This window comes from Lithobates pipiens, unplaced genomic scaffold (genome assembly GCF_037356315.1).
Source record: "Lithobates pipiens isolate NorthernLeopardFrog02 unplaced genomic scaffold, aLitPip1_a1.2 Scaffold_18, whole genome shotgun sequence".
Classification (NCBI taxonomy): Eukaryota; Metazoa; Chordata; class Amphibia; order Anura; family Ranidae; genus Lithobates; species Lithobates pipiens.
The window spans coordinates 491,893,026-491,920,609 of record NW_027507758.1 but is presented as its reverse complement, the minus strand read 5'-3'; the positions used below and the strand labels follow the sequence as shown (position 1 = coordinate 491,920,609).

The window sequence follows — 27,584 nt, the reverse complement described above, 5'->3', positions numbered from 1 at the left end:
TCACTTATCCTTGTAGTCTCCCCAGTCCGGCCAGCGAGTGCGTGCAGGTCGCAGCTAAGGCTCGGCAGGCCAAGACATACCTCGGCTCCAGAGGTGGCCGTGAGCTTTATGCTCCGGGGCGTACATATGACTGGGCTACTGATGTCTGCGCCACAGTATGCCGAGGCCAGTAGTCTTTCCTGTACTGATCAAGAGTTCACTGCCGTGGAATGTCTCCCAGCTTCAGGACTGGTAAGGACAGCTCTCCCTGGGGCAGCTAGGCATTCCCTGGGAGGTCGATTCGGGGGTCCCCCCTCACCCCCCTCTTTTCATTCCCCTGTCCCTAACTCCCTCCTCCCCCCCCCCCCCCCTCACGGGGGGGGGGGGGGGGGGGCTGTACATGTGCTGAGCTGTGTGTGTGTGTGTGTGTCTGGGCAATCACCTGGGGGTTTTAGGTGTGCTGGATGCCTGGGCCCTGAAGCTTGGTCCCGCTGGATGCCTGTGTAGTCATGCCCCTGTGTTGGTGCAGCGCTGTGCCTGCCACATGTTCTCTCTCGTCCCTCATAGCGCTGTTCGGCGGCCATTTTAAGTATTGGCAAGAGTTAGACTGGCTTCATTTGGCCATTTTCTTGTAGCCAGACCACATTTTTGTGCTCTAGCAGCTGCCCCTGGACCCTCTACTTCCTGTTTGGTCATCACATGGCTCTGGAAAGGTTATCCTGTGTTCTGAACATGTGTGTTTGATCGCCCATCGATCGTTCGACGCGGAGCAGCCCAGGGCGGTGAGTCCAGCTGGTTAGAGCCTCTCAGCCAGCGGCAGCAGGAGGGTGGGACTGTCACTGTCCTGGCAATTGCAACCGGGTCACCTGCGGACTAAGCAGTCCCTATAGATACCCTTACGGCGGTCCTCAATTCATTCGTTGCCAAGATAGAGGCGGTACATGGGAAGAAAGGTGCTAAAAAGCAGCCCCTGCCCCCCCCCCCAATCCATCTGCTGGTGTCCCTTTTGGGTCCCGCAAGCCAACACATTCACCTAAGGTGTTCCCCTATCTGACTTATTTTGACAAGTTCATTTACAAGGAATGGGGTCGCCCGCAATGGACCATGGAAGTGTGTTACCCCTTTGAGGAAAGTCTTCTCAAAAGGCTCCTCTGGCCGTGGACTCCCCAGTATCCAGGTTAAACAAAGTAACCACAATCCCGTTTGAGGGGACTCCTGCATTCAAGGATCCCACGGACAGGATGGCCGAGGCGGTGGCTCGTTCCTTGTTTACGGTTGTGGGGTAAGACGTGTGGGCTATACTGCCATCCGCACTGGTGTCGCAGACACTGACTGAGTGGGCAAAAGCGTTGCACCGCGAATTGGGAGAGCAACAGGCCTCCCCTGTCTACGTGGAACTAGCAGACCAACAAGTGCAAGGCCTTAAGTACGTCTGTGATGCGGCCCTGGATACTCTCCCTCTGTTATCCAGGGCTTCAGTGTCTGCTGAGGTGCCTGATTTGGCTCAAATGCTGGTCCGCTGAACAGGCATCGAAGAAAGCCCTGACGGATCTAGAGAGTAGAGCAGAGATTGGCATTGAGCACCATCAAGGGGAAAATCTCAGCCTTGGCTGTCCTTTTTCAACGACCCCTGGCATCACACTCCTTAGTGAGTACCTTCGTCCAAGGGGTACGACATGTTGTCCCACCGGTGCGCCCTCCGTTGCCCCCATGGGATTTGAACCTGGTGTTGGCGCTTCAAAAGCCACCGTTTGAAAATATCAGGGATATTCCCTTGTTGACTCTTTCTCAGAAAGTGGTCTTTCCAGTGGCCATCACATCGGCCAGGAAGGTTTAGAAATTGGCAGCCTTGTCCTGGAAGTCGCCTTATCTGGTCATCCACAGGGATAAGGTGGTGTTGCGTGGGCAACTGTCCTTTCTATCGAAGGTGGTCTCGGCTTTTCATATCAATGAGGACATTGTATTACCATCGTTGTGTCCTAAGCCGAAGCACCCCAAAGAGGTGGCCCTTCACGCTCTCGATGTGGTTAGGGTTCTGAAGGTGTATTTGTCTGCCACGACTCCCTTTCGGAAGTCAGACTCACTGTTTGTTTCGGTGGCTGCTCCAAAGAAGGGTATGGCGGTCTCGTCGGCCACCATTTCCAGATGGATCAGACCGATTGTAGTACAAGCCTACACCTTAAAGGGGCAGGTGCCCCCCTTTACCGGTCACAGCCCACTCTACAAGGGCAATTTTAACATCTTGGGCCTTCCGACACCAAGCGTCGATCGCTCAGGTGTGTAAGGCGGCGACCTGGTCGTCTGTACATACGTTTACCAAGTTCTACAAGGTAGACATTAGTGCTTCGGCTGATGCCTGTTTTGGCCGCAAAGTTTTGCAGGCGGCCGTGTAGTTGCTTGGGGACGTCCCATTTATTTAGACAGGAGCTGTGTTGGTCGGTGAATATAAGAGAAAATTTTTGTTTTTTGTACTCCCGTAAAATCCTTTTTTCTCTGTAATTCACCGACCGACACAGCACCTGCCCCTCCTTTTTCTCTTTACGTTTACTGCTTGTTGACGTACTGAGTTCTGCCTGAGCAGGCTGCGGGGTTGGGCCCTAGGGACCACCCCATGGGTGGAACTAAAAGTTCTGAAGTGTTGTACAACTTGCCTAGTATCTCCAGTGATGGGGGCTAACAACCCATTTAGTTACAGAGAGGAGCTGTGTTGGTCGGTGAATTACAGAGAAAAGGATTTTACGGTGAGTACAAAAATCCTATTTTTTTTTTTTTTTTATTTTTTTTTTTATCATCCACAGAAAAGGTTGCAGGTTTGTTTTTGTGTGTGTTTTTTATATTTAAAATATTAGGGTTGCAAGGTCTGTTTTATATCAGATTAGTCAATTTAATACTTTAGTGGGACACGTGCAATAGGATGAGCTCACAAGTATAAAGTTGACACGGTCTTATTCCATTTCACAGGGAATGCCAGAACAGTGGGCACGGTTGTTGCAAACATCAAATATCACAAAGCTAGAACAGAAGAAGAACCCACAGGCTGTGCTGGATGTGCTTAAATTTTATGACTCAAAGGACACTGCAAAACAGAAATACCTTAGCTTTTCAGCACCAGGTAAGGCCTTGTGTATCCATATTGGTTAAGGTGTACAAACCAAAGGCAGAATGACATTTAAAGCGAAACTATACTCATACTATACTGATGCAGTGTCCCAGAGCTCCCCGCCCAGCCTACTCACCTCTTTGGGCAGACAGCTTACTGATCTTGATTACCAACTGCTTTCATTAATAAATGGGTGGAAAATATCTGCGCTTGGCAAAACTAAAAAAAATCAGCAGTTGAACACCATAACCCTGATACAGGGCACAATAACAATAGAAAAAAAGAAAAAAGTGCAGCGCTTAACCTATGCATAATAATACTGAAGAAATTACAATAATTAAAGTGCTAAACAAAAAATGTGACAATCAATGCACAAATATAATGACATATATGTACAATACCAAATTGATAAAGATATTAAATAGAAAAATATATTACTAAAAAAAAAACATAAAGTTCATGTAGGAATAAAGCAAGTGTTTATAAAAAATATATATATTCCAAAAACAATATTCTCCAATGTGTATATAAAAATAGCTGAAACTTGATTGCTTAATCCATTGTGTTTGACCACATGGAACCCGTCACCTCTAAACACCACTAATAGATGGAGGCCTACCAGATCCCCAGTGACCCTCCTGCTAGGGGAGGACAAACAGCACGAGTTGGATCACAGATCCCACCATAGACGTTCAGATGCCAGAGATTGTCCCGATCTTCCAGGCGTCTCCTAATCGTCAGACTCACGCGGCTACTCGCAGCAAGTGCTTTCATTGGCCAGTGTTCTGGCATATTCAGTCCGGCCATCATATAGAGTCCACCCGTACTGCGCTACGCAGTACACAGCGGACACTATCCGATGGGGGACCGTATATGATGGGACACTGGGTGGGAATGACGTCACTGTGTGGGAGTTCAGGTAGGGGTCAGCATTGCCATGTTTGTACAGTGAGCGGTGCGTGCCCGGCTCAGTGGACAAGCAAGTGCGTAAACTTTTAATGCAGAAGAGACATGCTTTCTCACTTCTGCATTACATTTCTGCTTGCCTCCCCCCCCACACTTTGTCACTTCTGTCAACTATCTCATATGTTTTCCTCCAGTTCCCTGGATAACATTGTCCAGTAACTAAACACTGCAGGGGAATATGAATTCTGGAGCACTGCTATTTCACGCTTTTTATGAGCTCTTAGGGGTTGGGTGACAGGAAGTGAAATCGGGCTGGCTTCTGTCAGAATTCAGGTGACTTATGACATGCTAGCAGAATTGTCAGCCAATGACCAATTAAAACAAAGGAAGCAAATATAAAAAAGTAAGCCTTAATTTTATTGAAAGCTAAATATTCTACATTTTTGCATTAACCCAAAGCTTTGTTTTTCTTTACACATACTAGTTTTGATTTCCTTGGTAAAGTTCCAAAGATGGGGAGAAATAGTTATGATTCAGAAGCCAGTTCAGTTTAGTCGGGGTTTGTATTTTCACAGACAAAAATCAGAGATTGTAAAAAGTGGACAATATGGTCCCTGGAGCTTTCTAGCCTTGATTTGACTGTTGGCATGAATGTCTTTTTTAATATTTTAGCTTTTCTTGAGGAACCATTCTTAATTTGACCTTACATTGTTTTAATATAATTTTTTTTTTTCCCTTTTATAGATGCAGATGGCCTCCCCTCTGGGGTATCACCTGCTGTGAGTATTGCCTAATTGTCATGCATTTTAGTTAAACATGCCCATTCTCATGTGTAGAACTGCTAACCACATTCCTTACCCGTTTCCTTTAGCCAAATGCAAAAGGGACTGAACCCACACGGCATTCAGATACAGAAGATGATGAGGCTCCACCTCCAATTATTGCTCCTCGCCCTGAACATACAAAATCTGTGAGTGGCTTCTTAGTCATGACATTTTCTGTTCAGTAATTGTGTTTACAGTGCAAGAAAGAATAGCCGTAAGCCATTTGTAAACCATACTACCACTTTTCTTGCTTTTTGTATACATCCTCCTCATAGTTATAATAATTTTATTTTAATTGGTGGCATTAGGTTTCGGCATCCCCTTCTTTTTTTTATTTTTATTTTTTATTTATTTTAGTCCTTTTTAGGCTTAGTTCACACTAGTGCGACTTGTCATGCAACAGTTGCATAACAAGTCTAAACCAATTTATTTCAATGGCACTCCTTCCAATTTATGCAACTACACTTGCAGCCTCTTCAAAAAAAATAAAATCCTGCATTACTATGATCCGACTTTCTTGCTACTTGAGTGCCATAAAGTGTAATGAGCCGCATGAAAGTCGCACTGGAAATCGCACAACTTTAAAGTCACACTGAGCCATAAAGAGTTTGATCCTCAGTGGCTAGTAAGCTCTTATCAATTCTCTTCTAGTAATCAACTATTCAACTATGGGCCTCTTTGCATTTGTTGACATGAACTCTAGAATAGCTGCAGTCTGTTTACACTAGAAGGCTGGCATGGAAACCTGTAAATTTAGTGCTTCTGTTCTAAACTTTGAGGATATATTTCTCCACTGTGTCTGCGGCTGCAGAGGTCAGTGAGGGTTTGTTTTAAAGCTCATTTGCAGCTTAAGAATAATTGAATGTTTACAGCTTGACTATGTATTTAAAGTGCAAACCTTTTCTTCTTTTTTATTTTTTATTTTTTTATAAAGGCAGCGCAGTGGCTTAGAGGTTGGCATACTGTATGCACTACCTTGGTCCAAATCACAGCCAGGACACCACCTGCATGGAGGGAGTTTGCATGTCCTCTCTGTGCATGGTGCTAGGTTTTCTTTTTAAATTAGCCCTAGTGTGTGTGCTTATGTATGTATTCATGTGAGATAGGGACTTTTAGTTTGTAATCTCTTCAAGGGCAGGTATTGCTGTGAATGTGTGATGTGTAAATTGTCTGTGCTATATTTATACCATTAATACAGTTAAAAAGTTGATCCCGGACTAAGTAATGTTTTTATACAGCTGATTGTGGTTTTATTTAGCTATTGGCTTCCTAAATCTCTTTAGAATTAAAAAAAAAAAGTTGATTTTCAGCTTGCTGTAACCCTTTCAACACCAAATGAGGGATTCTCTGTCATTCTGTGTTAGCAACCACAGTGGGACGCTGTAAATCACGGGTAGGCAGCCTTGGTGCTCCAGGTGTGTTGAAACATCAAATCCAATCCCATCTTCCTCTCTGGGAGTCATGCCTGTGTCAATCTTGTGTCTCATGGGACTTGTAGTTCCTCAACAGCTGGAGTGCCGAGGTTGCCTACTGCTGCTGCAATTATGGGTGGGATGCCTTTGACAAACGCCAGACGTTTATATAATTCTTCATAATTTTATGTTTTTTATGATTATATGACATGAAATAAAATGTGTATTATTATGAACCAAGTTCTAAGTTTTTTTATTTTTTTATTTGTTTTTGTTTTTTTCCCTCCTAAAAGATATACACCAGATCTGTAATTGACCCAATACCTCCCCCTGCTAGTGATGTAGACAGTACGGCAAAGGGTGCAGACAGGCAAAAAAAGAAGACGAAGATGAGTGATGAAGAGATCATGGAAAAACTCAGTAAGCAGGATGTGTTTCTCCTAAGTGGTGTTAAACCCAAACTCAAAAATGTAATATATTGCAGCTTACTAATCGTTAAATGTGGTGGCTGCATTTGTTTTGTATTTTTAGCTATTCCATCCTATTCAATTTTTTATTTTTTTTCCCCTGTTTTCACCTGGCAATCAGGCCAGTAACCTACCTTCTTTATTAGAGTGCCCCAACTCTAGATAAAGCAGCACAGGGGCACATTTGCACAGCAATTTTCAAGTCTTGCCACAGATTTTCAATTGGCATTAGGTCTGGACTTTGACTGGGCCATTCTAACACATGAATATGCTTTGATCTAAACCAGGGATCTCCAAACTACGGCCCTCCAGCTGTTGCAGAATTACACGTCCCATCAAGCATTATAAAACTCTGACATTTACAGACTTGACTAGGCATGATGGGAATTGTAGTTCCTGAACAACTGGAGGGCCATAGTTTGGAGACCCCTGATCTAAACCATTCCATTGTAGCTATGGCTGTATGTTTAGAGTCGTTGTCCTGCTGGAAGGTGAACCTTGCAGACTTTTTAAAAGGTTTTCTTCAAAGATTGCTCTGTATTTGGCTCCATTCATCTTCCCATCAACTCTGACCAGCTTCTCTGTCCCTGCTAAAGAAAAGAATCCCCACAACATGATGCTGCCACCACAGTGTTTCCCGGTGGGGATGGTGTGTTCATGGTGATGTTAGTTTTTTAGTTTTCCGCCACACATAGCGTTTTACTTTTAAACCAAAAAGTTCAAATTTTAGTCTCATCCGACCAGAGCATCTTCTTTCACCTGTTTGCTGTGTCCCCCACGTGGCTTCTTGCAAACTGCAAACAGGACTAATTATATCTTTCTTTCAACAATGGCTTTCTTCTTGCCACTCTTTCATAAAGGTCAGATTTGTGGAATGCACTACTAATAGTTTTCCTGTGGACAGATTCTCCCACCTGAGCTGGGGATCTCTGCAGCTCTTCCAGTTACCATGGGCCTCTGGGTTGCTCCTCTAATGCTTTTTTTTTTTCGAGGCCTGTCAGTTTAGACGGCCATGTCTTGGATGGTTCGCAGTTGTACCATACTCTTTGCATTTTCGAGTGATGGATTGAACAGTGCTCCGTGAGATGTTCAAAGCTTGAGATTTTTTTTATAACCTAACCCTGCTTTATACTTCTACACAACTTTATCCCTGACCTGTTTGGTTTGTTTCTTGGCCTTCGTGATGCTGTTTGTTCACTATGGTTCTCTAACAAACCTATGAGGTCTTGACAGAACAGCTGTATTATACTGAGATTTTATTGCACACAGGTGGCCTTTACTGATTAGGTGACGTCTGAAGGCAATTGGTTCCATTAGACCCATTTTTACACTGGAGCAGTTTTCAGGCATTTTTGCTATAAAAATGGCGCCTGTAAAGCACCTCTCAAGCCACCGCGGTGTGACTGCTGGAGTGCATTCACACTGGGGTTGTGCACTTGCAGTACGGATAAAGTCCTGCAAGGAGCATCTTTGGAGCTGTGCGGGAGCGGTGTATACGTCGCTCCTCCACCACCCCTGCCCATTGAAATGAATGGACAGCACTGCTAAAGCACATGAAAAGCGCTTCATCAGCGCTGCTACACGGGTGCTGTTGACCCTTTCCTCGGCCGCTATTGGGGGTGAAAAGCGCTGCTGTAACAGCTAATGTTCCCCACACCCCAGTGTGAAAGTAGCCTAAGCCCCTGTACACACGGAGATTTCCACAACCATATCCGTCGGATCTTGTCCGAAACTGTTGCATACACACGGTCGGACAAAGTTAGCAAAAAAAATCAGATCTTTCAGAACGTGATGACGTAATTTCGTTACGATGGGACTACGTTCAGGCAAGTAGCCAATAGCTTTGATGTAGGAATTTGATCTGAGCATGATGTAGGCATTTGGTCCGATCAAAATTCTCTACACATGATCGGAGTATGTCCTATCGGACCAGTTTGTCGGAAAATATTTCCAACAAGTTGGAAAATTGGGTCCGACGGATATTCTGACGGAATCAGTCCAATGCATATCACACACAGTCGGATTATCCGACGACACGGTCCGATAAGACTCATTCTGACGGATTCTCCGACCGTGTGTACAAGGGCTTAGATGTTAGTTAGGGGTATCAAAGTAAAAGGGGCTGAATACAAATGCACGCCACACTTTTCAGATATTTGTGAACATTTTTTTTAAAACAATTCATTCTGTTCCACTTCACAATTATGTGCCACTTTGTGTTGGTCTATCACATAAAATCCCAATAAAATGTTTTTGGTTGCACCATTACAAAATGTGGGAAGTTTCAAGGGGTATGATTTTTATTTTATTTTTTTCAAGGTACTGTACCTGGTGGGGATCTTTAACTCTTGCCGGCTCTAAGTAGAACTTAAAACCAAGTTATAGGCTTTTTTTTTTTTTTTTTTTTTTTTGTTAACATTGACAAATCATTTCCGTTAAAGAATGTTACCCCAACATTTAATATTCCTGTTATGCCTGCTGTACCATGTACTTGTTTGAAATCCTGTTCTTTGTATTGCTTCCTTTTGTGTGAAATCCCTGGTCTTCCTGCTTTCCAATTGGACTTATCAGACTAGGGAGAAGAGAACAGCATGGTCAGTTTTCTGGCTGTGCTGGGAGCTAATCCAATTATTAGACTAGTACTGAATACTTACAAGGGGGGGGGGGGGGGGGGATATTTATAATGTGTTTTTTAATATGTATACTTAAATGGTTTTGTCTTTTAATTTTGTTTTTTAAACTGAATGAGTTTTCTTAAGAGGTGAGGGTTATAATGTGCAAAAGGAAGAAGCAAAGACTTCACTACTAAATCTACTTCTGCTTCTATGTGTATGCAAACCCATATCAGCCTCATATTTGAAAAAGATAGATATGAGAGAATGTCATTTTTCCTCTACAATAGATATGTCCGATACAGATCTGCATACATGTTATAGCAGCACAGGGAGGAAAACTCCAGATGTAGATTTGTATTTGTTGCAGCACCTGTACTCCAGGAATTTGTCTAGCACTGAATATTTTTTGTTCTATTCTCAGACTGAACCCATGCAGTACCTCTCTAACTAGCATGTAATATGTCTTTGTAGGAACTATTGTGAGCATAGGCGATCCTAAGAAAAAGTATACTCGATTTGAAAAGATCGGGCAAGGGTAAGCATCACTTCTTTATTTTAAAGGAATAGAAGTTTGTTTTTTATAATGTTACACATGTGCCTTGCTACTTGAAGCCTGTTCTTTTTAAAAACTTATCAGTGCTAGCTACTTGAAAAAAAAAAGTATAGCTCATCTCTGCTCTATGTAAACTGTTAAGTATAGAATTACTCTGTAATCTATCCACCCTCCACAGGGGTGCATGCACAGTTCTGATTTGTAAGTTGTACAGCTAGGGCAGAATTTTTGCCTAGATTGTTGCCCATCTGTTTGCATCCATGAGGGCTGGAGAAGGAGGGTATACCTTCATAGCAGACATGTTAACTAAGTCAGCAGTAGAATGATCCCATATTGACTTTCAGCAGCCACGAAAAGCCATTGATCTTGAGGGGATAAAATGAAATAAATTTAAGCAGCCATAGGGTCAGTGTTGCTGAACTTTGATAAGCAAATGCAGCTTTTTTTTTTTTTTTTTTTTTTTTTTAAACCACTTCCTGACCTCCCCATAACAGATATACTGTTACAGGGCAGCCGTGTATATATACCTGATTCTGCATCTGTGATTACTCACAGCAGAAGCTGATATTCGGGTCCTGGGCATTGGATGTCCCCCGGCACCCACTGATCATCGGGCAGAGATGCAGGATGGAGCCTGTGTAAACAAGGCAGAGCTCTGATGGGGAAAGTGATGGATTTTGTGTCCCTTCAAACGGGGAATAAAATCAATCACCTCCCTTAGTTTTGCAGCATACAGTTTACACAAAAAACACTGTTTAGGCACAGTCAACCCTTTGATCAGTGTCATTAGTAGAGTGACAGTGCTATATATATATATATATATATATATATATATATATATATATATATATATATATATATATATATATATATATATATATATATATATATATATAAATATAAAATTTTTATTTTTTTAATAGGACTGATCACTGTATTAGTGTCAGTGCCTGATTGCCGCTATTAGTATAAAAAAATTTATAAAAATTCCAGTATATACCATAGTTTGTAGACACTATAACATTTTTGTGGAACGCTATCATTATACACTTTTTGCGATACCTTTTTTTACCAGAAATATCAGAATACATATTTCCCTAAATTTATGAATTTTTTTTTTTTTCTTTTAACATTTTTTAAAATTTTTTAATTGGATGTGTTTTATAGCAGAAAGTAAGATTTTGTTTTTTGAGCTATAAAAAAAAAAAAAACAGTGGTGATCAAAATACCACCAATAGAAAGCTCTATTTGTGGGCAAGAAAATACCTAAATTTTATTTGGGTACAGCGTTGCATGACTGCACAATTGTCAGCTAAAGTAACAGTGCCATGTCAAAAAATGGCCTGTTCATGAAGGGGAGTAAATTTTCCTGAGGTCAAGTGGTTAACATCAGTTTAAGATGCCTTATGAGCTCATTCAGAATTCATTTCAGGTTGACCTGCTATTGTCCTACTTCAGGCTACCTTTAGATTACCCTAAACTTGTATGGGGAAAATATAGAAATTTCTAAAATGAACAAAGACCTGTCAACACTGTCCCTTATTTAGTAGTCCTATGATAAGCTCCGTTTGAGTCTGTACTGCAAACTATTTGCTCTATAGGCCCCATGTTAAATTTGTATTGTGATAGGCTGATTGTATGAGCTTTCCTTTACTAAAATTGCTGCTGTACAGTTTTTGTTTATTTTTGTAGTATACACACCTAAGTTCTGTTTGTGTAGGTCTTATATGCATTGTATGTACTAGAGCAAAAAAAAAATAAAAAAATTTGCAAACTAGACCATGCAAGAGGCCACAACAGCGCCTTTTTTTACTTTCATGTTTCCTGTCTGACGCTGCTTCAGGTGTTTTGCAAGAGAAATGATCTTATCATCGTTGGTCTTTTTTTGATAAGTTAGTAGTTTTGTCTAGATAGTGGCACTATCCAATGAGCATTGGTTCTTTTTCACAGTGCCTCGGGGACTGTCTTTACTGCTATTGATGTAGCCACTGGGCAGGAGGTAAGGTGCACATTTCATCTTCATTGTTCTACAAGTCTATTGTGTTTAATTGGTAATTATTTTGTTGTCCTAAGTCATGGCAATGGGATGTAGTATCTGTTATAAAAGGTTGTTGTACTTTACATATGATCATTACCGATTAGCAATTCTTTATTCAATAAATGGAATTTAGAATATTGTGGTACAAAATTGATTCACACACTTGAATGAGAAAACATTTTATGGGTTACCTTTTACAGTTTATAATCTAGTAGGGCTGAAGCAATCGACAACTAATCGATTATGAAATTAATCATATACTATTTTCATAATCGATTAATCGGCCAGTAACATAATGGGATTAAAAAAACAGAAATTGGCCCCTTATAGTACAAAAAAGAGCAAATAATTGCTAGTGTAAATATTGCACAGTAAAAAAATGAACCCCTTACAGTAACGATTATGTGCTCTTTTTGCATATGAAGGGCTATATTTTTATTTTTATTTTTTTTTTTAAAACCCATTATGTTACTAAAAGTTTTAGGCCTGGTTCCCACCCATGTGTTTGTCTTTTTTTTTTTTTTGGTGCTTTTTGCAGAAACGCACTACAGTTAATTTAACGTTCACATCTATACTTTTTTCAGCTGCTGCGTATTTAGAAAGGGTCAACGACCTTTTTAAATGCAAAACGGTGCCTTTTTGGTTTAACCCCTTCTGGCTGTATTCCCGAGTCTGGCTCGGGGTGGAGATTTTGTACCAAAAGCGGTAACCCCGAGCCAGACTCGGGACCGCATCGCTGAATGCAGTGAATCAAAGATGTTACTTACCTTCTCCCCTGGATCCAGCGATGTCCCCCCGCTGTACAAGCGAGCTGTGCTCCACTCGATCTATCACAGAGCTGTTCTCCATTCCCTGCGAGCGTTGTGACGCTCGGGGACGGAGAACGGCGCCAAATTCAAAAAGTGAAACACACAGTATACATACAGTATAATCTTACAGATTACATTGCTGTATGTAATAATTTCACATCCCCTTTGTCCCTAGTGGTCTGCCCAGTGTCCTGCATACAGTTTTATATTATAAAAACTGTTCTTTATGCCTGGAAACTGGAGATTGTCCATAGCAACCAAAACTGTTCCTTTACAGCAAAAATGGTTTTAGACCAGCTAGAAAACAGCGATAATAAATTAAAATCACTCGCAGAATTGAGCGATAGCGATTTGTGGGGAGATCCGTCATCAAATGCTGAAAAGTAATGACAGTGACAACTCTGCAACTGAGAAAATTTCAGTGTTTTTGATTTGATTACATTATTGAATAATTTTTGTTATTGTTATATTATTATTTGGTATAATTATTTATAGTTATATTATGATTTAATTTTTCAAACTTTATCATACCCGGGATGTCTGCTAGACTCTAGTTTGGACAGATTTAATTGAGTTATTCCTAAGAATTACAGGACTACAATATAAAACGCCAAATTTTTATGCAAAATAATGGTACTGCTTTCGGCACCTAAAATCTGAAATAATCATACCGCCAGGGAGGTTAATATACCTCAATGGAGAAGCTGCAGAAAAGCATGTAGTGAGTTTTTGCTGCAATTTGTGTTTTTTTAATATGCCCAACAACAAATTGGCTAAAAAAAAAAAAAAAGCATACGCAAATCACAGCAAAATCGTGTGCGCAAAAATCAACATGCACTGCATAAACTAATCAAAAGCAAACTGCATAGGTGTGTACTGAGCCTTATGTTGGCCACACGGATCATTTTTCAGACGAAAATATTCATGCAAAAAATCTTTGTACATTCGCTGAATGAAAGAATGTTTGAAATTTTCACTTGCTTTTAACATTCTGTTTTAAAATGTAATTTCTGAATGAAAACCACATACACTGTCTGAAAATCTTTGACCAAGAAGTTTTATATTTCTAAATTTTCCCGTCGCTGCGGTTGAATATAAACATCGATTTGACCCCACTAACGATTAGAAAATCAAACAAAGTTCTTAAAATCACTTTTTTTTTTTTTTTTTTTTTCCAAGGAAGACATTGTTTTTGTATGGCCATATAATATTACAGTTCTGTTTGAAAATCTGCAAAACAGTCCTTAACTTTTTTTTCTTTAAATAAAAAAATTTGATCGGCGTCTGATTATATTTACCAGATTCAACCTCTAATGGCATATAAAGTATATCTCTTCTGTCTGTCATTCACAGAGTGGATTAAAGATTTTACTCCCTAACCATATAGTTGGTTATTTATATTTACCCCTGCGTAAAGAGATATTTAGGAATGAATCGTTTTTTTTTTTTTTTTTTTTTTCCCCCTTTTAAACTTTACATATTAACTAAATTATACACCACTTTTTTTTTTTTTTTTTTATGGTTATTAACCGATTAATCGGCCAACTAATCAATTATGAAAATAATCATTAGTTGCAGCCCTATAATCTAGAACAAATGGTAAAAGTTCTTATTCGCCGCCTCTTTGTTTTAATTTTATAAAACCAAATCTGAAAATTAGAAAAATTACTTGACCGTTTTTTCATTTGTACATTCTGTGCCATGTTGGTTGATGTCTCACAATATGATTTATATAGTATCATTCGTGTTTTCATTTTATTACAGGTTGCAATCAAACAGATTAATCTGCAGAAACAGCCCAAGAAAGAGCTGATCATAAATGAGATTCTTGTTATGAAAGAGCTGAAAAACCCAAATATTGTAAACTTCCTAGACAGGTATGAAGGCCATTGATATTTTCATGATTATTAACCGCAGTCCATATGTACAGTCATTGGGAGTCTACTATGGTACATCCAACATCATTTATACATTTGTTAAATCTAAGCAGTCTTAATGACAAATCAATGTTTAGGAAAGGCAACAGAATGGGGCTTTTATTTTATTTTTAGTTTTGGTATAAATTCCACTTACCAGAATTTTTTATTTTTAATGTGTGTGTGTGTGTGTGTGTGTCGCACAAAAGCGATGATCTAGTGTATATGTTAAGGTATATAGGACGGGACTTGCATGCACGCCATTCTCTGGTAATGTTTTTATCTTGTGCAGTTTTCTAGTTGGCGATGAGCTGTTTGTTGTTATGGAGTATCTGGCTGGTGGTTCTCTCACAGATGTGGTCACGGAGACTTGCATGGATGAAGCGCAAATAGCTGCTGTATGTAGAGAGGTAAGTGCTGCATTAATTATGCAAATACATAAAAATAACCAGCTGGTGTTATAAAAAAAAAAACTTTTTTTATTAAACCAAGGTACAGACAGTCAAAGCACGGTGTACATTACGTAAACATACAATAATGAGAAGCACTTGCAACATGGTATAACATTGCAACATATTATACATCGATCAATGGTGACCCCATAAGAGGGCAATACCTATGTATCGGACATGGAAATGAGGAATATAGCCGATTCCAACCACCTGGCCCATGGCCGCATATGCATCACCCACATGAGCTGGCTACCCACATGATTTAGCTATTTGTCCCATACTTTATAATATTTGGCTTGGCAGCCCCTGTTGCTATACATACATTTTTTGTAGGGGAGAGCAAGATTATTGTCCGCTTTCCACTCTAACGTCGGGAGTAGGTCTCATCCATTTTCTGGCAATGAGTTTTCTGGCTGAGAACAGAGTCTCCTGTATAAAGGTTTTGGCGTGTCTAGTAGGCTCCTCAGGGTAGATACCCAGGAGACACTGTTTGGGATCCAATCCCACAGGTGTACCCATATTATCATGCAAAAAATGTACTACTTGTTCCCAAAATCCCTGAATTCGGGGGCAGGACCAAAGGAGGTGGAAGAAGCTACCCGTACTGAGTTTACACATTGGGCAAGTGGGCGGGAAGTTTTTCCTATATCTTATGATTCTGAGAGGGGTAAGGTTAGGCTCTGTGTACTATATAAATTTGGGACAATCTATCCGACAACTTGGGGGAGACTTCCCTACATATTTCCAGCGCTTCCTCCCATTCACCATCCTCAATGGGCCCTAGATCTCGTTCCCAGTGTGATTTGGGGGCATACGCAGATTTGCTTGCTACAGGGGTAGACAACATAGCGTAATAAGAGGAGATAAGACCTTTAGGGTCTTCGCTTCTGGCTATGGACATAATAGGATTGTGAGTGGGCTGTGGGAATCTCCCTTGTGAGAACTGCGTCAAAGCCGCGTGTTGCACCTGTAGGTATGAGAAATGCAATCTGTCATGGATCCCAAATTCCTCCCGTATTCGACTAAAGGTCTTAAGGGCCCCATCTAGGAGTAAGTGTTGTAAATAATATATGCCTTGCTTTCTCCATACCTCCTGCCTTTGTAAAGCAAGAAATTCATGCATATGTTTATTGGCCCATAAATGCGTAAAATCATTATATATTCGGATCCCCAATCTGCGGGTAGCTATATCCCAGATACGTCTATACTGTTGCAGGATTGGAGCATGTGTTCCACCCAGACCGGAGGCACCCAAACCTGCAGTAATAGCATACAGGGGGTCTCCTGTTTTTTGGGCCCAATTGGGGCAGAGCATTGTCATAAATCGTTCCCCATCAGATTTATCCAGATGAAAAAATTGAGAGAGCTGCGCTGCAATGTAATAATGGTTAAAGTCTGGTAGCGCCATGCCTCCCCTGTCTGTTGGACACTTTAGAGCCTGCCAATGGAGTTTATGCCTATTTCGCCCCCATACAAATGGACTCAGGAGAGCCTCTAGTTAAACTATTTTAAGGAAAGATGGACCGGGGAGTGCCAGAGGACATATAGTACTAGGTAACAAAATCATTTTTATAAGATTAATGCGCCCCCACTCTCCAAGGGGGAAGCGGGACCATGCCTGTGTTTTTACTTTTAATCATAGTGAAAAGGGGTTCAATATTAAGGGCAATATAATCCCTTGAGGTCCTGGAGATTTGCAATCCTAAGCGTAGCAACTCTTTGCAGAGGGAGATTGCTAGAAGAATGCACAGGGGGGAGGCATCTAGTGGTAGTATCTGGGACTTGTCCCAATTCATTTTTAGGCCTGAAAATGCTCCAAATTGCTCTATAAGTGCTTTAGCTAGTGATGAGTCTGAGTCAGTGAGGTACAGTAACATATCATCTGCATAGAGACTGATCTTCTCTATAACTTGTCCCATTTTCAGTCCCCTAATCTCTGGGTCTGCTCTAACGGCTACAGCTAAAGGCTCTGCCGCCAGGGCGTATAAGAGCGGGGACAGCGGGCAGCCCTGCCTTGTGCCTCTACCCAGACTAAAGTTCGAAGAGGGCCATCCGTTTGCCACCACTCTAGCCCTTGGAGCATGATAGAGGAGCTGCACCCATTTGAGAAAATTTGGACCAAACCCGTATCTCTGTAGACACTTCCACAAATAGGGCCATTCTACGGAATGAAATGCTTTCGCTGTCTCAAGGGACACAACTACTCGCGTACCCACCTCCTCATGCACCGCCTGTAGATTAATGAAGAGCCTCCTAAAATTAAAGGACGTGTTGCATCCCGGCATAAAGCGTGCCTGGTCAGGGTGCATAAGTGAAAGTATAACCTGATTAAGGCGTAGGGCGAGGACTTTTTTTTAATATCTACTTGTAGCAGTGATATCGAACGATAAGATTCCGGGAATAGGGGGTTCTTTCCCGGTTTGGGTATCAGGACTATAGTGGCTTCTCTCATAGATGCAGGTAACTCAGATGTTTGGAAAAGATGATTCTATAACAGTAGTAGTTTAGGGGCGAGAGTTTCAGAGAACTGGGCATAAAATTGGCTTTGGAACGTGCAATGGCCGTGGTAATTTCATCCAGCGGCGCCTCCAAAATAGTGGCTTGTTCCGCTGTCAGCTGTGGGAGCTCCACCATGCTCAAAAACCCATCCACAGGACCGCCATCTGGGGGCACTGTGGACGAGTATAACTCAGAAAAAAATTCCTGAAACTTAAGTGTCACCTCTGGTGGGTCCGTAAACAGAGTGCTGCCCGGGCTGCGCAAGGAGATAACCACTGGGGTCTATCCTCCCCACGGAACAGGTACGATAGTAGCTTGCCTGCCTTTTCCCCATGTTCAAAAAACAAATGCCTAAGAAAATTGTTTCCGTTTAGCCTTTTCGTATTGTATGGTTTCTACCACTCTACTTTGAAGCCTAAGATGTGCTGCATTAGCGGGCCACCTCCAATCTTTCTATAGCCTTTTCCTTGATCTTGTTTACGCGGGAGATTAGGGTAGCACATGCGTGGAGCTTGAAGGCCTCCCAGACAGTCGAGGGACTCGCTGAGTGATCATTATCAGCAAAAAATATATCCCGTTCCGTCCCAAGCTCATCTTCCTCAGGCAAAAGAGTGAGCCAGAAGGGGTTCAAACGCCACGCCCCTGTAGGTTTACGCAGGGGCGCACATCATGATTTGATATGGACTGTGGTCCGACAAAGTCCGGGGTCCAAAGGATGCATCAAGTAGTGTCGGGTGATAATCTGGGAGACAAAAATATAATCTATCCTGGACAGGGTATCATGAGAGGAGGAGAAACACGAGAAGGCACGAGCAGAAGGGAACTTGTGCCTCCACGTATCCACCAGCTGGAAGGAAGCCATTAATTTGGACAAAGCACTACCCCCAGATGAGGCAGACCTGACATGGGAGGAATGCAAACTATCCATGGAATTATTCATAGTAGCATTAAAATCCCCCAGCCACACAGCCGGTGTTGCGGCATATCTTGACATAAAGGAGAAAACCGCTGAGAGGATTGAGGTGCAGAATGGAGGAGGCACATAACAGGCCAGCACAAGCATGGGTTCACCATAAAACGTTGCATGTCTAAAGACATAACGACCAATTGGGTCAGTCTCAATTTCCCCTAGTTCAAAATGAACCGTTTTGGCTATCAATACCGACACTCCCCTTGAGTGGGAAGTGTAGGTTGAATGATATCCCCAACCCACCCATGGGCGACGTAGCGCCATCTGAAGTCTCCCCTCCATGTGGGTTTCAACCAGTACTACCACGTCCACTCTGCACCTTTTAAGAACTGTGAAGGCTGCTGCACGCTTAATTTTGTCACGCAGCCCCCTCACATTCCATGTAGGAAACTTCAATGATGCCATAACTCATACCAAACATATGTCAAGAAATAGGCCATCAGACAGTGACTCAGAGTACCCCCCCATCAGGAAGGACCCCAGTGCTACAAGTCCAATGCACCCACATTAGTTTTAACATTACCCTCGGGGTCACCCAGCCCTGTGTACCATACCATTGGCAATAATATCCAGTCTGCTTTTTGTACCATACATATCGGTTTAACCGTCTGAACCTGTAGTAGAGCTACCCCTCCCTGCCCTGTATCCTTCCAAACTGATGTGGGCATCAACCCTAAACCAAACCAATACAACCGACCCAAGGTCTAGTGAAAAGACAAAGTTCTGAAACGGATTGTAGTGGCGGGAACCCATGCAGACCCAAAGGGGTTCCTTGTATTACAATGAGAAATGTTAGTAAGGCATTGCTGTTTTGGGTCCTAGGGCTCCAATATAACGGATGTCTTAAGATAAGTATAATTCCGCCACATCCACTAACAATAAAAAGCAGGATCCAGGTTGTAAGTGGGGGTAAATTGCGCTGCGTAATACACAAATCAGGTAGGATTCACGGCTCTCGCCACGGATATAATAACAGAGTATCCAGTCTTCAAGAGGACTACAGTGAGTGTAGTAATCACAGGAAATGGTCTTGCACCTATAGGGATGTTGCCGTAAAATCGCTGTATATGTGGGCAGGGTGATTTGTTCATATGCTAAGAAAGATGGCAAACAACATCAAAATGTAATGTCATTTCTCACCATCCCCCCTCCCCCACGCATCCAGGCATGAAAAAAAAAGAGAAGTTCAGCGTCTGTCAGGCTGGGCAAAGAGTCCTAATATAGAGCGGGTCAAACAGCCCAACTGTAAGAATGGAGGGCAACAACATACTCACTCCACCTTCAGTCCCTCCTCGCCACCGCCGTGCGATGTTCTACTTCTAGCCAAGTAAGCACTTCCTCTGCTGCATCAAAAAAGGACACTTTCCCATCATGTTCCACACGCAGCCTAGCTGGAAAGATCATGGCGTACTTGTGAATCCTCAATCTATGCTTGGCCTCAAGGAAAGTGCGGCGGCAGCGCTGGACCTCTGAGGAGAAGTCAGGGAAGAGTGCAAGTTTGGCATTGCCAAATTCTATGTTGCCCTTCAATCTGGTTAGTCGCAGTGCCGTATCTCTGTCCTTAAAATTAAGCATCTTGGCTATGAATGTGCGTGGTGGGGCCCCCTGGGGTGGCGGCCTAGCCAGCATGCGGTGGGCTCTCTCAACCGCCAGCATGGGGGAGAATGCCTCTCTGCCATAGGTGTCAATTAGTAGTTGTTCTAAGAACCCAGCCGGGGCTTTCCCTTCAGCTCCCTCAGACAAGCCAATGAGCCTCAAATTGCATCTCCTGAGCCTGTTCTCCATTTCATCATGCCTGGAGAATAATTCCTGTATCTGCTGCTGCAGGCCTTCAGTCTCGGTGTGCAACGGTGGCAGTGCATCTTCCATGGCGCTCAAGCGATTCTCAGCTGCTTTCACCCGGTCACGGAGCTTGTTAAAATCCTGGCGGAGGTGCGGCATAGGGTGATGGCCTCAAGGAGCAGAGCAGTATCTCCAGCAGGCCGCACCTCCTCCTCCTGTTCCCCGCCGCCATCTTCCCCAGGCCCAGCCAATTCTCTATGGTGGTACTGTGCCAATTTCGCCGCCGCGGCTTTCTGTGATTTCGACGGCGACATAGTGCTTAGCTTACCGGGAAGGCAGTCAGGTAGGTAGCGTGAGTATTTGCCGGTTACAGAGTACAGGATGCTGTGGATAGCAGGATAACCGAGCGGAGCTCCGTGAGATGCGTCCTACTCCATGCGCTCGCAGGCCACGACCCAACCAGCTGGTTTTTAGGGTTGAGTACCACCTAATATTTGGTTTATGCAGGAATCTAAACCTTTAATCCTACGTTTGTAAACAAACATAGGTACTTCCAGGCATTTCTGCTGTGTTGCCATCTAAAATTTCTGGCTAGGTAAGGTTCTTTTTGAAGCGATACTAAAGTCTTGTATGTTTAAAAAAACAAAAAAAACTGTTATACTTGCTCTGTGCAATGGTCTTGCACAGAGCAGCTCCGATCCTCTTCTTCTCGGGTCCCTCTTCGGTGCTCCTGGCCCCTCTCTCCTGTTGAGTGCTCCCACAGCAAGCAGCTTGCTAAGGGGGCACCTGAGCCACAGCTCCCCGTGCCCATTCTGACATTGAGCCGTGGCCCAGCCCCGTTCCCTTTCTCATTGGCTGACTGACTTTGATTGTCAGCAGCAGGAGCCCAATGGTGCCACGCTGCTTGTCTCACCAAAGAAGATGGGAGTCCCGGGTAGCTGAGACACTCCTGCAACATCGCTGGATCTAGATGGGGCTGAGGGGGGCTGCTGCACACAGTTTTATTTTTTTTATTTTTTTATCAACGTGATTGTAAAATGTCCTTTTTTCTTTTTTTCTTCTTTATTTTTATTAAATAAACGCGTAATACCTGCCCTGTTGCAGTGGATTTGCACAGAGCAGCCTGGATCCTCCTCTTCTTGGGTCCTGCTTTGGCTCTCCTAGCCCCTCCCTCCTGTTGTGTGCCCCCACAGCAAGCAGCTTGCTATGGTGGCACCTGAGCCAAGTCACAGCTCCCTGTGTCCATTTAGACATGGAGCTCCGGCCCCCTCTTTCTCCAGATTGGCTGGCTGGCTGGCTGGCTGGCTGACTGACTTTGACAGCAGCAAGACCCAATGGCACCGCTGCTGTCTCGGCCATCAGACACTCGTGCATATCCCTGGAGAGCTTGACCTCAGGTAAGTAATGGGGGGGGGGGGGGGGGGGCTGCTGCACACAGAAGGCTTTTTATATTGTTGCATAGAATGCAATAAGATCTAAAAATCCTCCTGCCTTTACAACCACTTTAAACAAAGCATTAAAGTAGAAATATTTAATAGGGAACCCGGTACGTTTTGATCATTTTAAAGTAGATATCGGAGCAGAATAAAAAAAGCATGCAGTACATCTCTGCAATACCTGCACTGTTCCCTTTGTTTTATCCCATTAAAAAATGCAAACTTGGGAGATGTAGTTCTCTGGAGGCTTGCCTGTGTTAATAGGAAATGACGGGCACTTTCCTGAGCCTTAGCATCTGCCCCTGCAATTGTGCTAATGTTTGGTAATGACTTCACAAAAAATACTGACATGCTGTAGAGAATGAGCTTTTGGGGGTAAATTTGGGTTCATGCATATAGTAATCCTTTAAAATGGACCTCATCTGTGAAAGCTGTTCCTAAAAATTGCAGAAGAGGCCAAAAGACTAGTCTCCAATATGCTGAGCTCCATGCCACTGATCCTTTTTTTATTTTTTATTTATTTTCCTTTCTTCATTTCCTGACTTACTATTGTGTTGTGCACAGTGTTTGTGGATGAGGACATCTTTGTAGTAGCAGGATTTTGTCAATGTTAGAGCTTTCCTCCTGATGACTGGTAAAAATGGCAGAAAAGATGCAGAAATCACAGGTCCACAGAGTGAATGATGCAGGAGATCTTGAACTGCAGATCTTTGGGAGCAGTGAGCAGCATTATTTCTTATTAAACTAGCAGCCACACAAATGCCCTAGATCTCAGACTGCAGATGTGCAACTAGGAGGGCCAGGCACAGGAAGTACATTGCTATTTTTCAGGAGCAATACAAGGCAAAATGTTTTATATTTTTTTTGGGGGGGGAGGGATTTTCTTTTCTTTTTTTTTTTTTTTTTAGACAGCGTTAACATTTCCAGATGTTCATTATAAGGTAGTACATATTCACTTTTTGTGTTCAGAGCTAACTATTCAGATTCTTGCATAAAACCTAATCATTACTACCTGTCTTTAAAGTGAATGTGAAAAGACCACAATACCTGTCACAGCTAAGGTTGAATGCAGCCAATAACTGGCTCCAGGGAAATGGTGCGTCTCCCACAGTAAATAGTGCTGTAAAGCTGTACCCTACCTCAGTACTAGCACTGTTTTTTTTAGGGATTAGGCTATGGCAGCCTCCAGTGCTTGTGTTGTAGCCGTCTTTGGTAACAGTGCTTTTGACTTGTTCTGTTTCTATGCTTTACCTCCAAGGTGTTCTTACATTAAGCTATACTATACTGTATATCCTAAAAGTATTCATGCATTTGCATGTGAGTGTATGTATATATCCATCTTTATAATTGAAAAATGCATCTCAAATTGATCAAAGGATAAACAGATGTTAGCTGACGTTGAATGCAAAGCTTGACATTTCACATAAAGCTCACACAGTCTCCTGGCCTCCCTGGTGTCCCTTTTTTATTGTGATTGGTGGCCTTTACAGCCAGTAGAGAAACTCATGGGTCGGTGGGGCCAAGTTTAACTTTCAGAGGCAAGGTTGGGGTTTGCATATAAATCTTTAGGTGTCCATAACTCTGGATCTATTCTGATTTATTTTAACATATATTCAATGTTTTTGTTTCCGTCTTTTGATTTTAGTGTTTGCAAGCGCTGGAGTTCTTACATGCCAACCAGGTCATTCACAGGGACATCAAGAGTGATAATGTTCTTTTGGGAATGGATGGCTCCGTCAAGCTGAGTTAGTGTCTTTTTATTTTTTTTTATTTTTTCACATATAAGCCAGAGTTCTATTGTGTTTTAATATCCTTTTTGTAATTATGGAATTGTGCTAGCCTTTTCTGGCTTCCAGACAGAAAATAAATATCTGTGATACAGTAATGCAAGATGCACCAGTGAGCCACCCGCCTTGAAAGCAGCAGTTTCTAAGAACATGCACCCATTGGCATCATTAGAAAATGCTAAGAAATGATGAGTCTTTGCTGCACATGCAGAAAAGAATTCCAGGTGCTATATTAATAGTTCATGGTTTTATTTATTTTGTCTCCTATGAAGTCTTCAATTTCAGCCCCATGGCGGGGCTGGATTTAGTTCCATAATCAGATGTTCAACCTTGAAAGGAGGTCTAGTTTCATATAAGCCTGGTTACACTTTGCGTTTGAAAATTTATTTATTTTTTTTCTTTTGGCAATTGGCTAAACTGTGCGTCATTAAAATAAGTCTTTTTTCATAATTTGGCCTGTAGGTACCACCCCAACCCCGCCAACCCCCCCCCCAGTTTGGACTCCATTTACATCTTCACTGTGCCGCATTAATTTTACTCATTACTTTTTTTTTTTTTTCTTTTTAGCTGACTTTGGCTTCTGTGCTCAGATTACCCCAGAGCAAACCAAGCGCAGCACTATGGTTGGAACCCCCTATTGGATGGCACCAGAGGTGGTGACCAGGAAAGCATATGGACCGAAAGTAGACATATGGTCCCTGGGTATCATGGCTATTGAAATGGTGGAAGGAGAACCACCTTACCTCAATGAGAACCCTCTAAGAGTAAGTTATTCAGTGCTAGTGTCGTGGGGTGCATGAATTGGTGGTTGCTTATTTCCTTAAACCTTTACTCCATCCTATCCACTAAATGCACAGTTAAAATGAGGGTGGTCGAGCTATTTAGATATTGATTCTCCTGTGGTGACCTTGGCCTAGTATGGGTCATACCGCAGTGAAGAACATCACTACACTGATCACATCATCACTATGCTCTTCTCATTGTAGTGAGCTCTCACTATTGTATTAATATAATTGTACAATGAATCGAGTCAGGTTCACAAGAGTTTATAGCAGGGGTCCTCAAACTATGGCCCTACACTTCCTATCATGCCTAGTCATGTCTGAATGTCAAAGTTTTACAATGCCTCATGGGACATACTCATGATATTGTACATAGAATACAGATCTTACATCCCAGTCTCATCCTCCTTGTTACGTTTGGCACCCATTGGGGCTTTGAGTCTTGACAGTACAATTGGCTGTTGCGAAACGGGCAGGAATTAATGCTTCAATCTGTCTGCATGCATCTTTTCGGTATAATATAGCAGGTATGATACTTGGATTTTAAGGATAATGTACAGACACCTTTAAAGTGGAATTAAACCCATGGATTTAAACAGTTAAAAAAAAAAAAAAAAAAAAAAAAAGGCATGCCGGGAATGCTAACTGCACATTGGCTGTGCTCTCAGCCAAACTATCAAACCATCCAATGGCTGGTGTCATAACGAATCACATGTGCAGCACCATAGCAGTTGAAGATTAAACAGAGGCAAAGATGGCAGCTTCCTTGGCTGAAAACAATAGGGGAGTTGACTTCCACTTTAATTTTAAAATGGAAGCATGAAGCAATAATGTTTATACAAGTCAAGGATGTATACCCAAATTATAATCTCCAATACATGGATGTTACATTTTTTTATTTTTTTCAAGGTTTGTGAAAGCATTGCCTGAACTGTGTGGTATGCAACAAGGTAACCAATTAGAATGAGGAAAGAGAATAGCCTTTCTCTGAGCTAACTTGATTTAGTAACAGTAGTTCATACACTGCTGACCCTCCATTTCAGTCATGCTATATGCTTGGAGGAAGATGCCAGGAAGCCAATATAAGGACCAATTCATGTACTTATGTCTTTGTTACAAAAATGCAGCAAGGTTTGTTATAAGGGTTTAAATAGAGACATTAAAACTGATTTATTAAAGAATTGGATAGCCTTTACTGAAAAAATTGCTTGAATATTGACTGATTATTCAATCATATGAAAACCATCTGCATCTGATTTTAAATTTTTTTTTATATCAGTGAGGATTCTCAACTTCAGTAAATCGGCCTTACTCTGTCTACCTAGATGTTCACTATAATTAACGGAAGGCTTGCACTGTTTCCGACATATTCTACTGAGATTATTTTTAAAGGGGGGGAAAAAAATGTATCCTGGTAATGCCCCTGAAGTCTCATTAAATAATGTAAAGAGACAGTCCTAAAACAGTTGTTGGTAATACACCTTTAAAATTACAATTGTTCTTCTCCGCAGGCTTTGTATTTGATTGCCACTAATGGCACCCCGGAGCTGCAGAATCCTGAAAAGCTGTCTCCAATCTTCAGAGACTTTCTGAACCGCTCTTTGGAGATGGATGTGGAGAAGAGAGGCTCAGCTAGAGAGCTCCTACAGGTGAGCAAACCATCTCTCTAGAGAAGATGGCTCTCTGATATGACTGAAGGAAAAACAAAGTTTATTTTAAAATGGAACTAAATTTAGGCTCACCATAGATGGACTTTTTTTTTTTTCTTCTTTTTCATTCAACCAGATGGCTGAATGAATAAGAATGGATTCCTACATCAACACAATTGAGGTGGCTAGAGGAGCCCTCCCTGTTGAGATATTGGGGCAAATGTACTAAGACTAAATGGCAAATGGAGTCTGGAGCAGCTGTGCATGGCAAAGGATCAGCTTTTTTTTTTTTTTTTTTTTTTTTTTTTAAGCTCCAAAGATCTTCTGGTGTGTCAATCAGCCCCTGTCTAAGGCTGAGTTCACATCTCCCTGTAGAGCAGCTCACAGCAGGGGTCTGGTGCGTCCCTGGTTCACCATTTCAGGTTTTTTCTTTTGTTTTGTTTTTCCGAATTCGGACCTGAAATGGACCAGAAGATGTACAGGACTCCTGTGCAAATCGCTTTGCAGCCGTCTTGGAGCTGTGTGAACTGGCTCCATTGAGAGTCGGTCACAGTCTCCTGACATGCAAATTGGATGCAGGAAAATACGCATCCAATTCCCAATAGTGTGAACACAGCCTCAATTGGTCCTACTATGTGTATGTAAAAATGTGAGCTAGGGACCTTTAGATTGTAAGCTTCTTGAGGGCAGAGAATGATGTGAATGTATAATAATGTAAATTGACCACTTAAATAAGCATGCCTGTAATAAATAAAAGTGTAACTGAACAAGCTGAAGATAGGTGATTTGGTTACTATGCACAGCAGCTCCAGATTCTGTCTGCTCCAGTTTTTATTAAAGTCCGCTTTTTTGACAGTGTCGGAATACACCGACATTGGCTGCAGATCGAGACACTTTTCCAGCACGTCCATTCAACAGAATTTGATCATTAGATTGACATCTGTAGAGCATGTATGGCCACACATGGACCAACATTCGGCTGGTCCTTGCTGTACCAAATTAAATTTTGATTTGTGTATGGTCAGCTTTACATTTCCTCACCAACACTCAAAGCTCACATGGCCGCCTTCTGGGTTTGGGATCTTTTGGCCATCTTGATTGGCAGGGTCAAAATGGCTTAACTCCTGCTCATCCACATTGGAGTTCATATATTACGGCACCAAGGTGTCTTGAAAATGTATACATTGCATGTCACCTTTGCATTAAAGAAACTGCCTACTTGCAGCTTTTTTTATTTTTTTTATTATTGACCTTGAATATAAGTAAAAATTAAACAGTTGAAATCATAAAAGACAACAGATTAAAATTTTGTCATTTTTCTGTGCAACGGCAGAGCAGCTAATATTCTGTATTTGGAACTTTGAAAAATAGGCTCACCCACTCTGGGTAAGTATTACCTAAAACAGAGAAGGGGAGTTCCTGCTGTGTGATTTATTTTCCAGACCTGTTCAGAAGTCTATTTTCTAAAAGTATATCCAGATTATGTTCCATGTCAGCTTAGATTGAATGTATAGCAGAGAACTTCTTTAAAGACTTAAGTTCATGCTGATTAAAAAAAAATAAAACGTGTGTTTTTGCAGGAAAGAAATGCATTTATTGTTTTTTTTT

The 27,584-nt window shown here is 42.0% G+C and overlaps 1 protein-coding gene across 1 annotated transcript in view; it reads left to right on the top strand.

Annotated features, from left to right (window-relative positions):
• Positions 1–27,584, top strand: part of PAK2 (p21 (RAC1) activated kinase 2) — a 70,237-nt gene that overhangs the window by 36,218 nt on the left and 6,435 nt on the right. Inside the window, exons 4-14 of the mRNA XM_077488595.1 lie at positions 2,941–3,091; positions 4,730–4,764; positions 4,857–4,955; positions 6,515–6,641; positions 9,775–9,838; positions 11,807–11,855; positions 14,468–14,580; positions 14,912–15,029; positions 23,404–23,503; positions 24,113–24,309; positions 25,839–25,976. Of these exons, the coding sequence (XP_077344721.1) occupies positions 2,941–3,091; positions 4,730–4,764; positions 4,857–4,955; positions 6,515–6,641; positions 9,775–9,838; positions 11,807–11,855; positions 14,468–14,580; positions 14,912–15,029; positions 23,404–23,503; positions 24,113–24,309; positions 25,839–25,976 (1,191 nt within the window). The remainder of the gene's footprint in view (positions 1–2,940; positions 3,092–4,729; positions 4,765–4,856; positions 4,956–6,514; positions 6,642–9,774; positions 9,839–11,806; positions 11,856–14,467; positions 14,581–14,911; positions 15,030–23,403; positions 23,504–24,112; positions 24,310–25,838; positions 25,977–27,584) is intronic.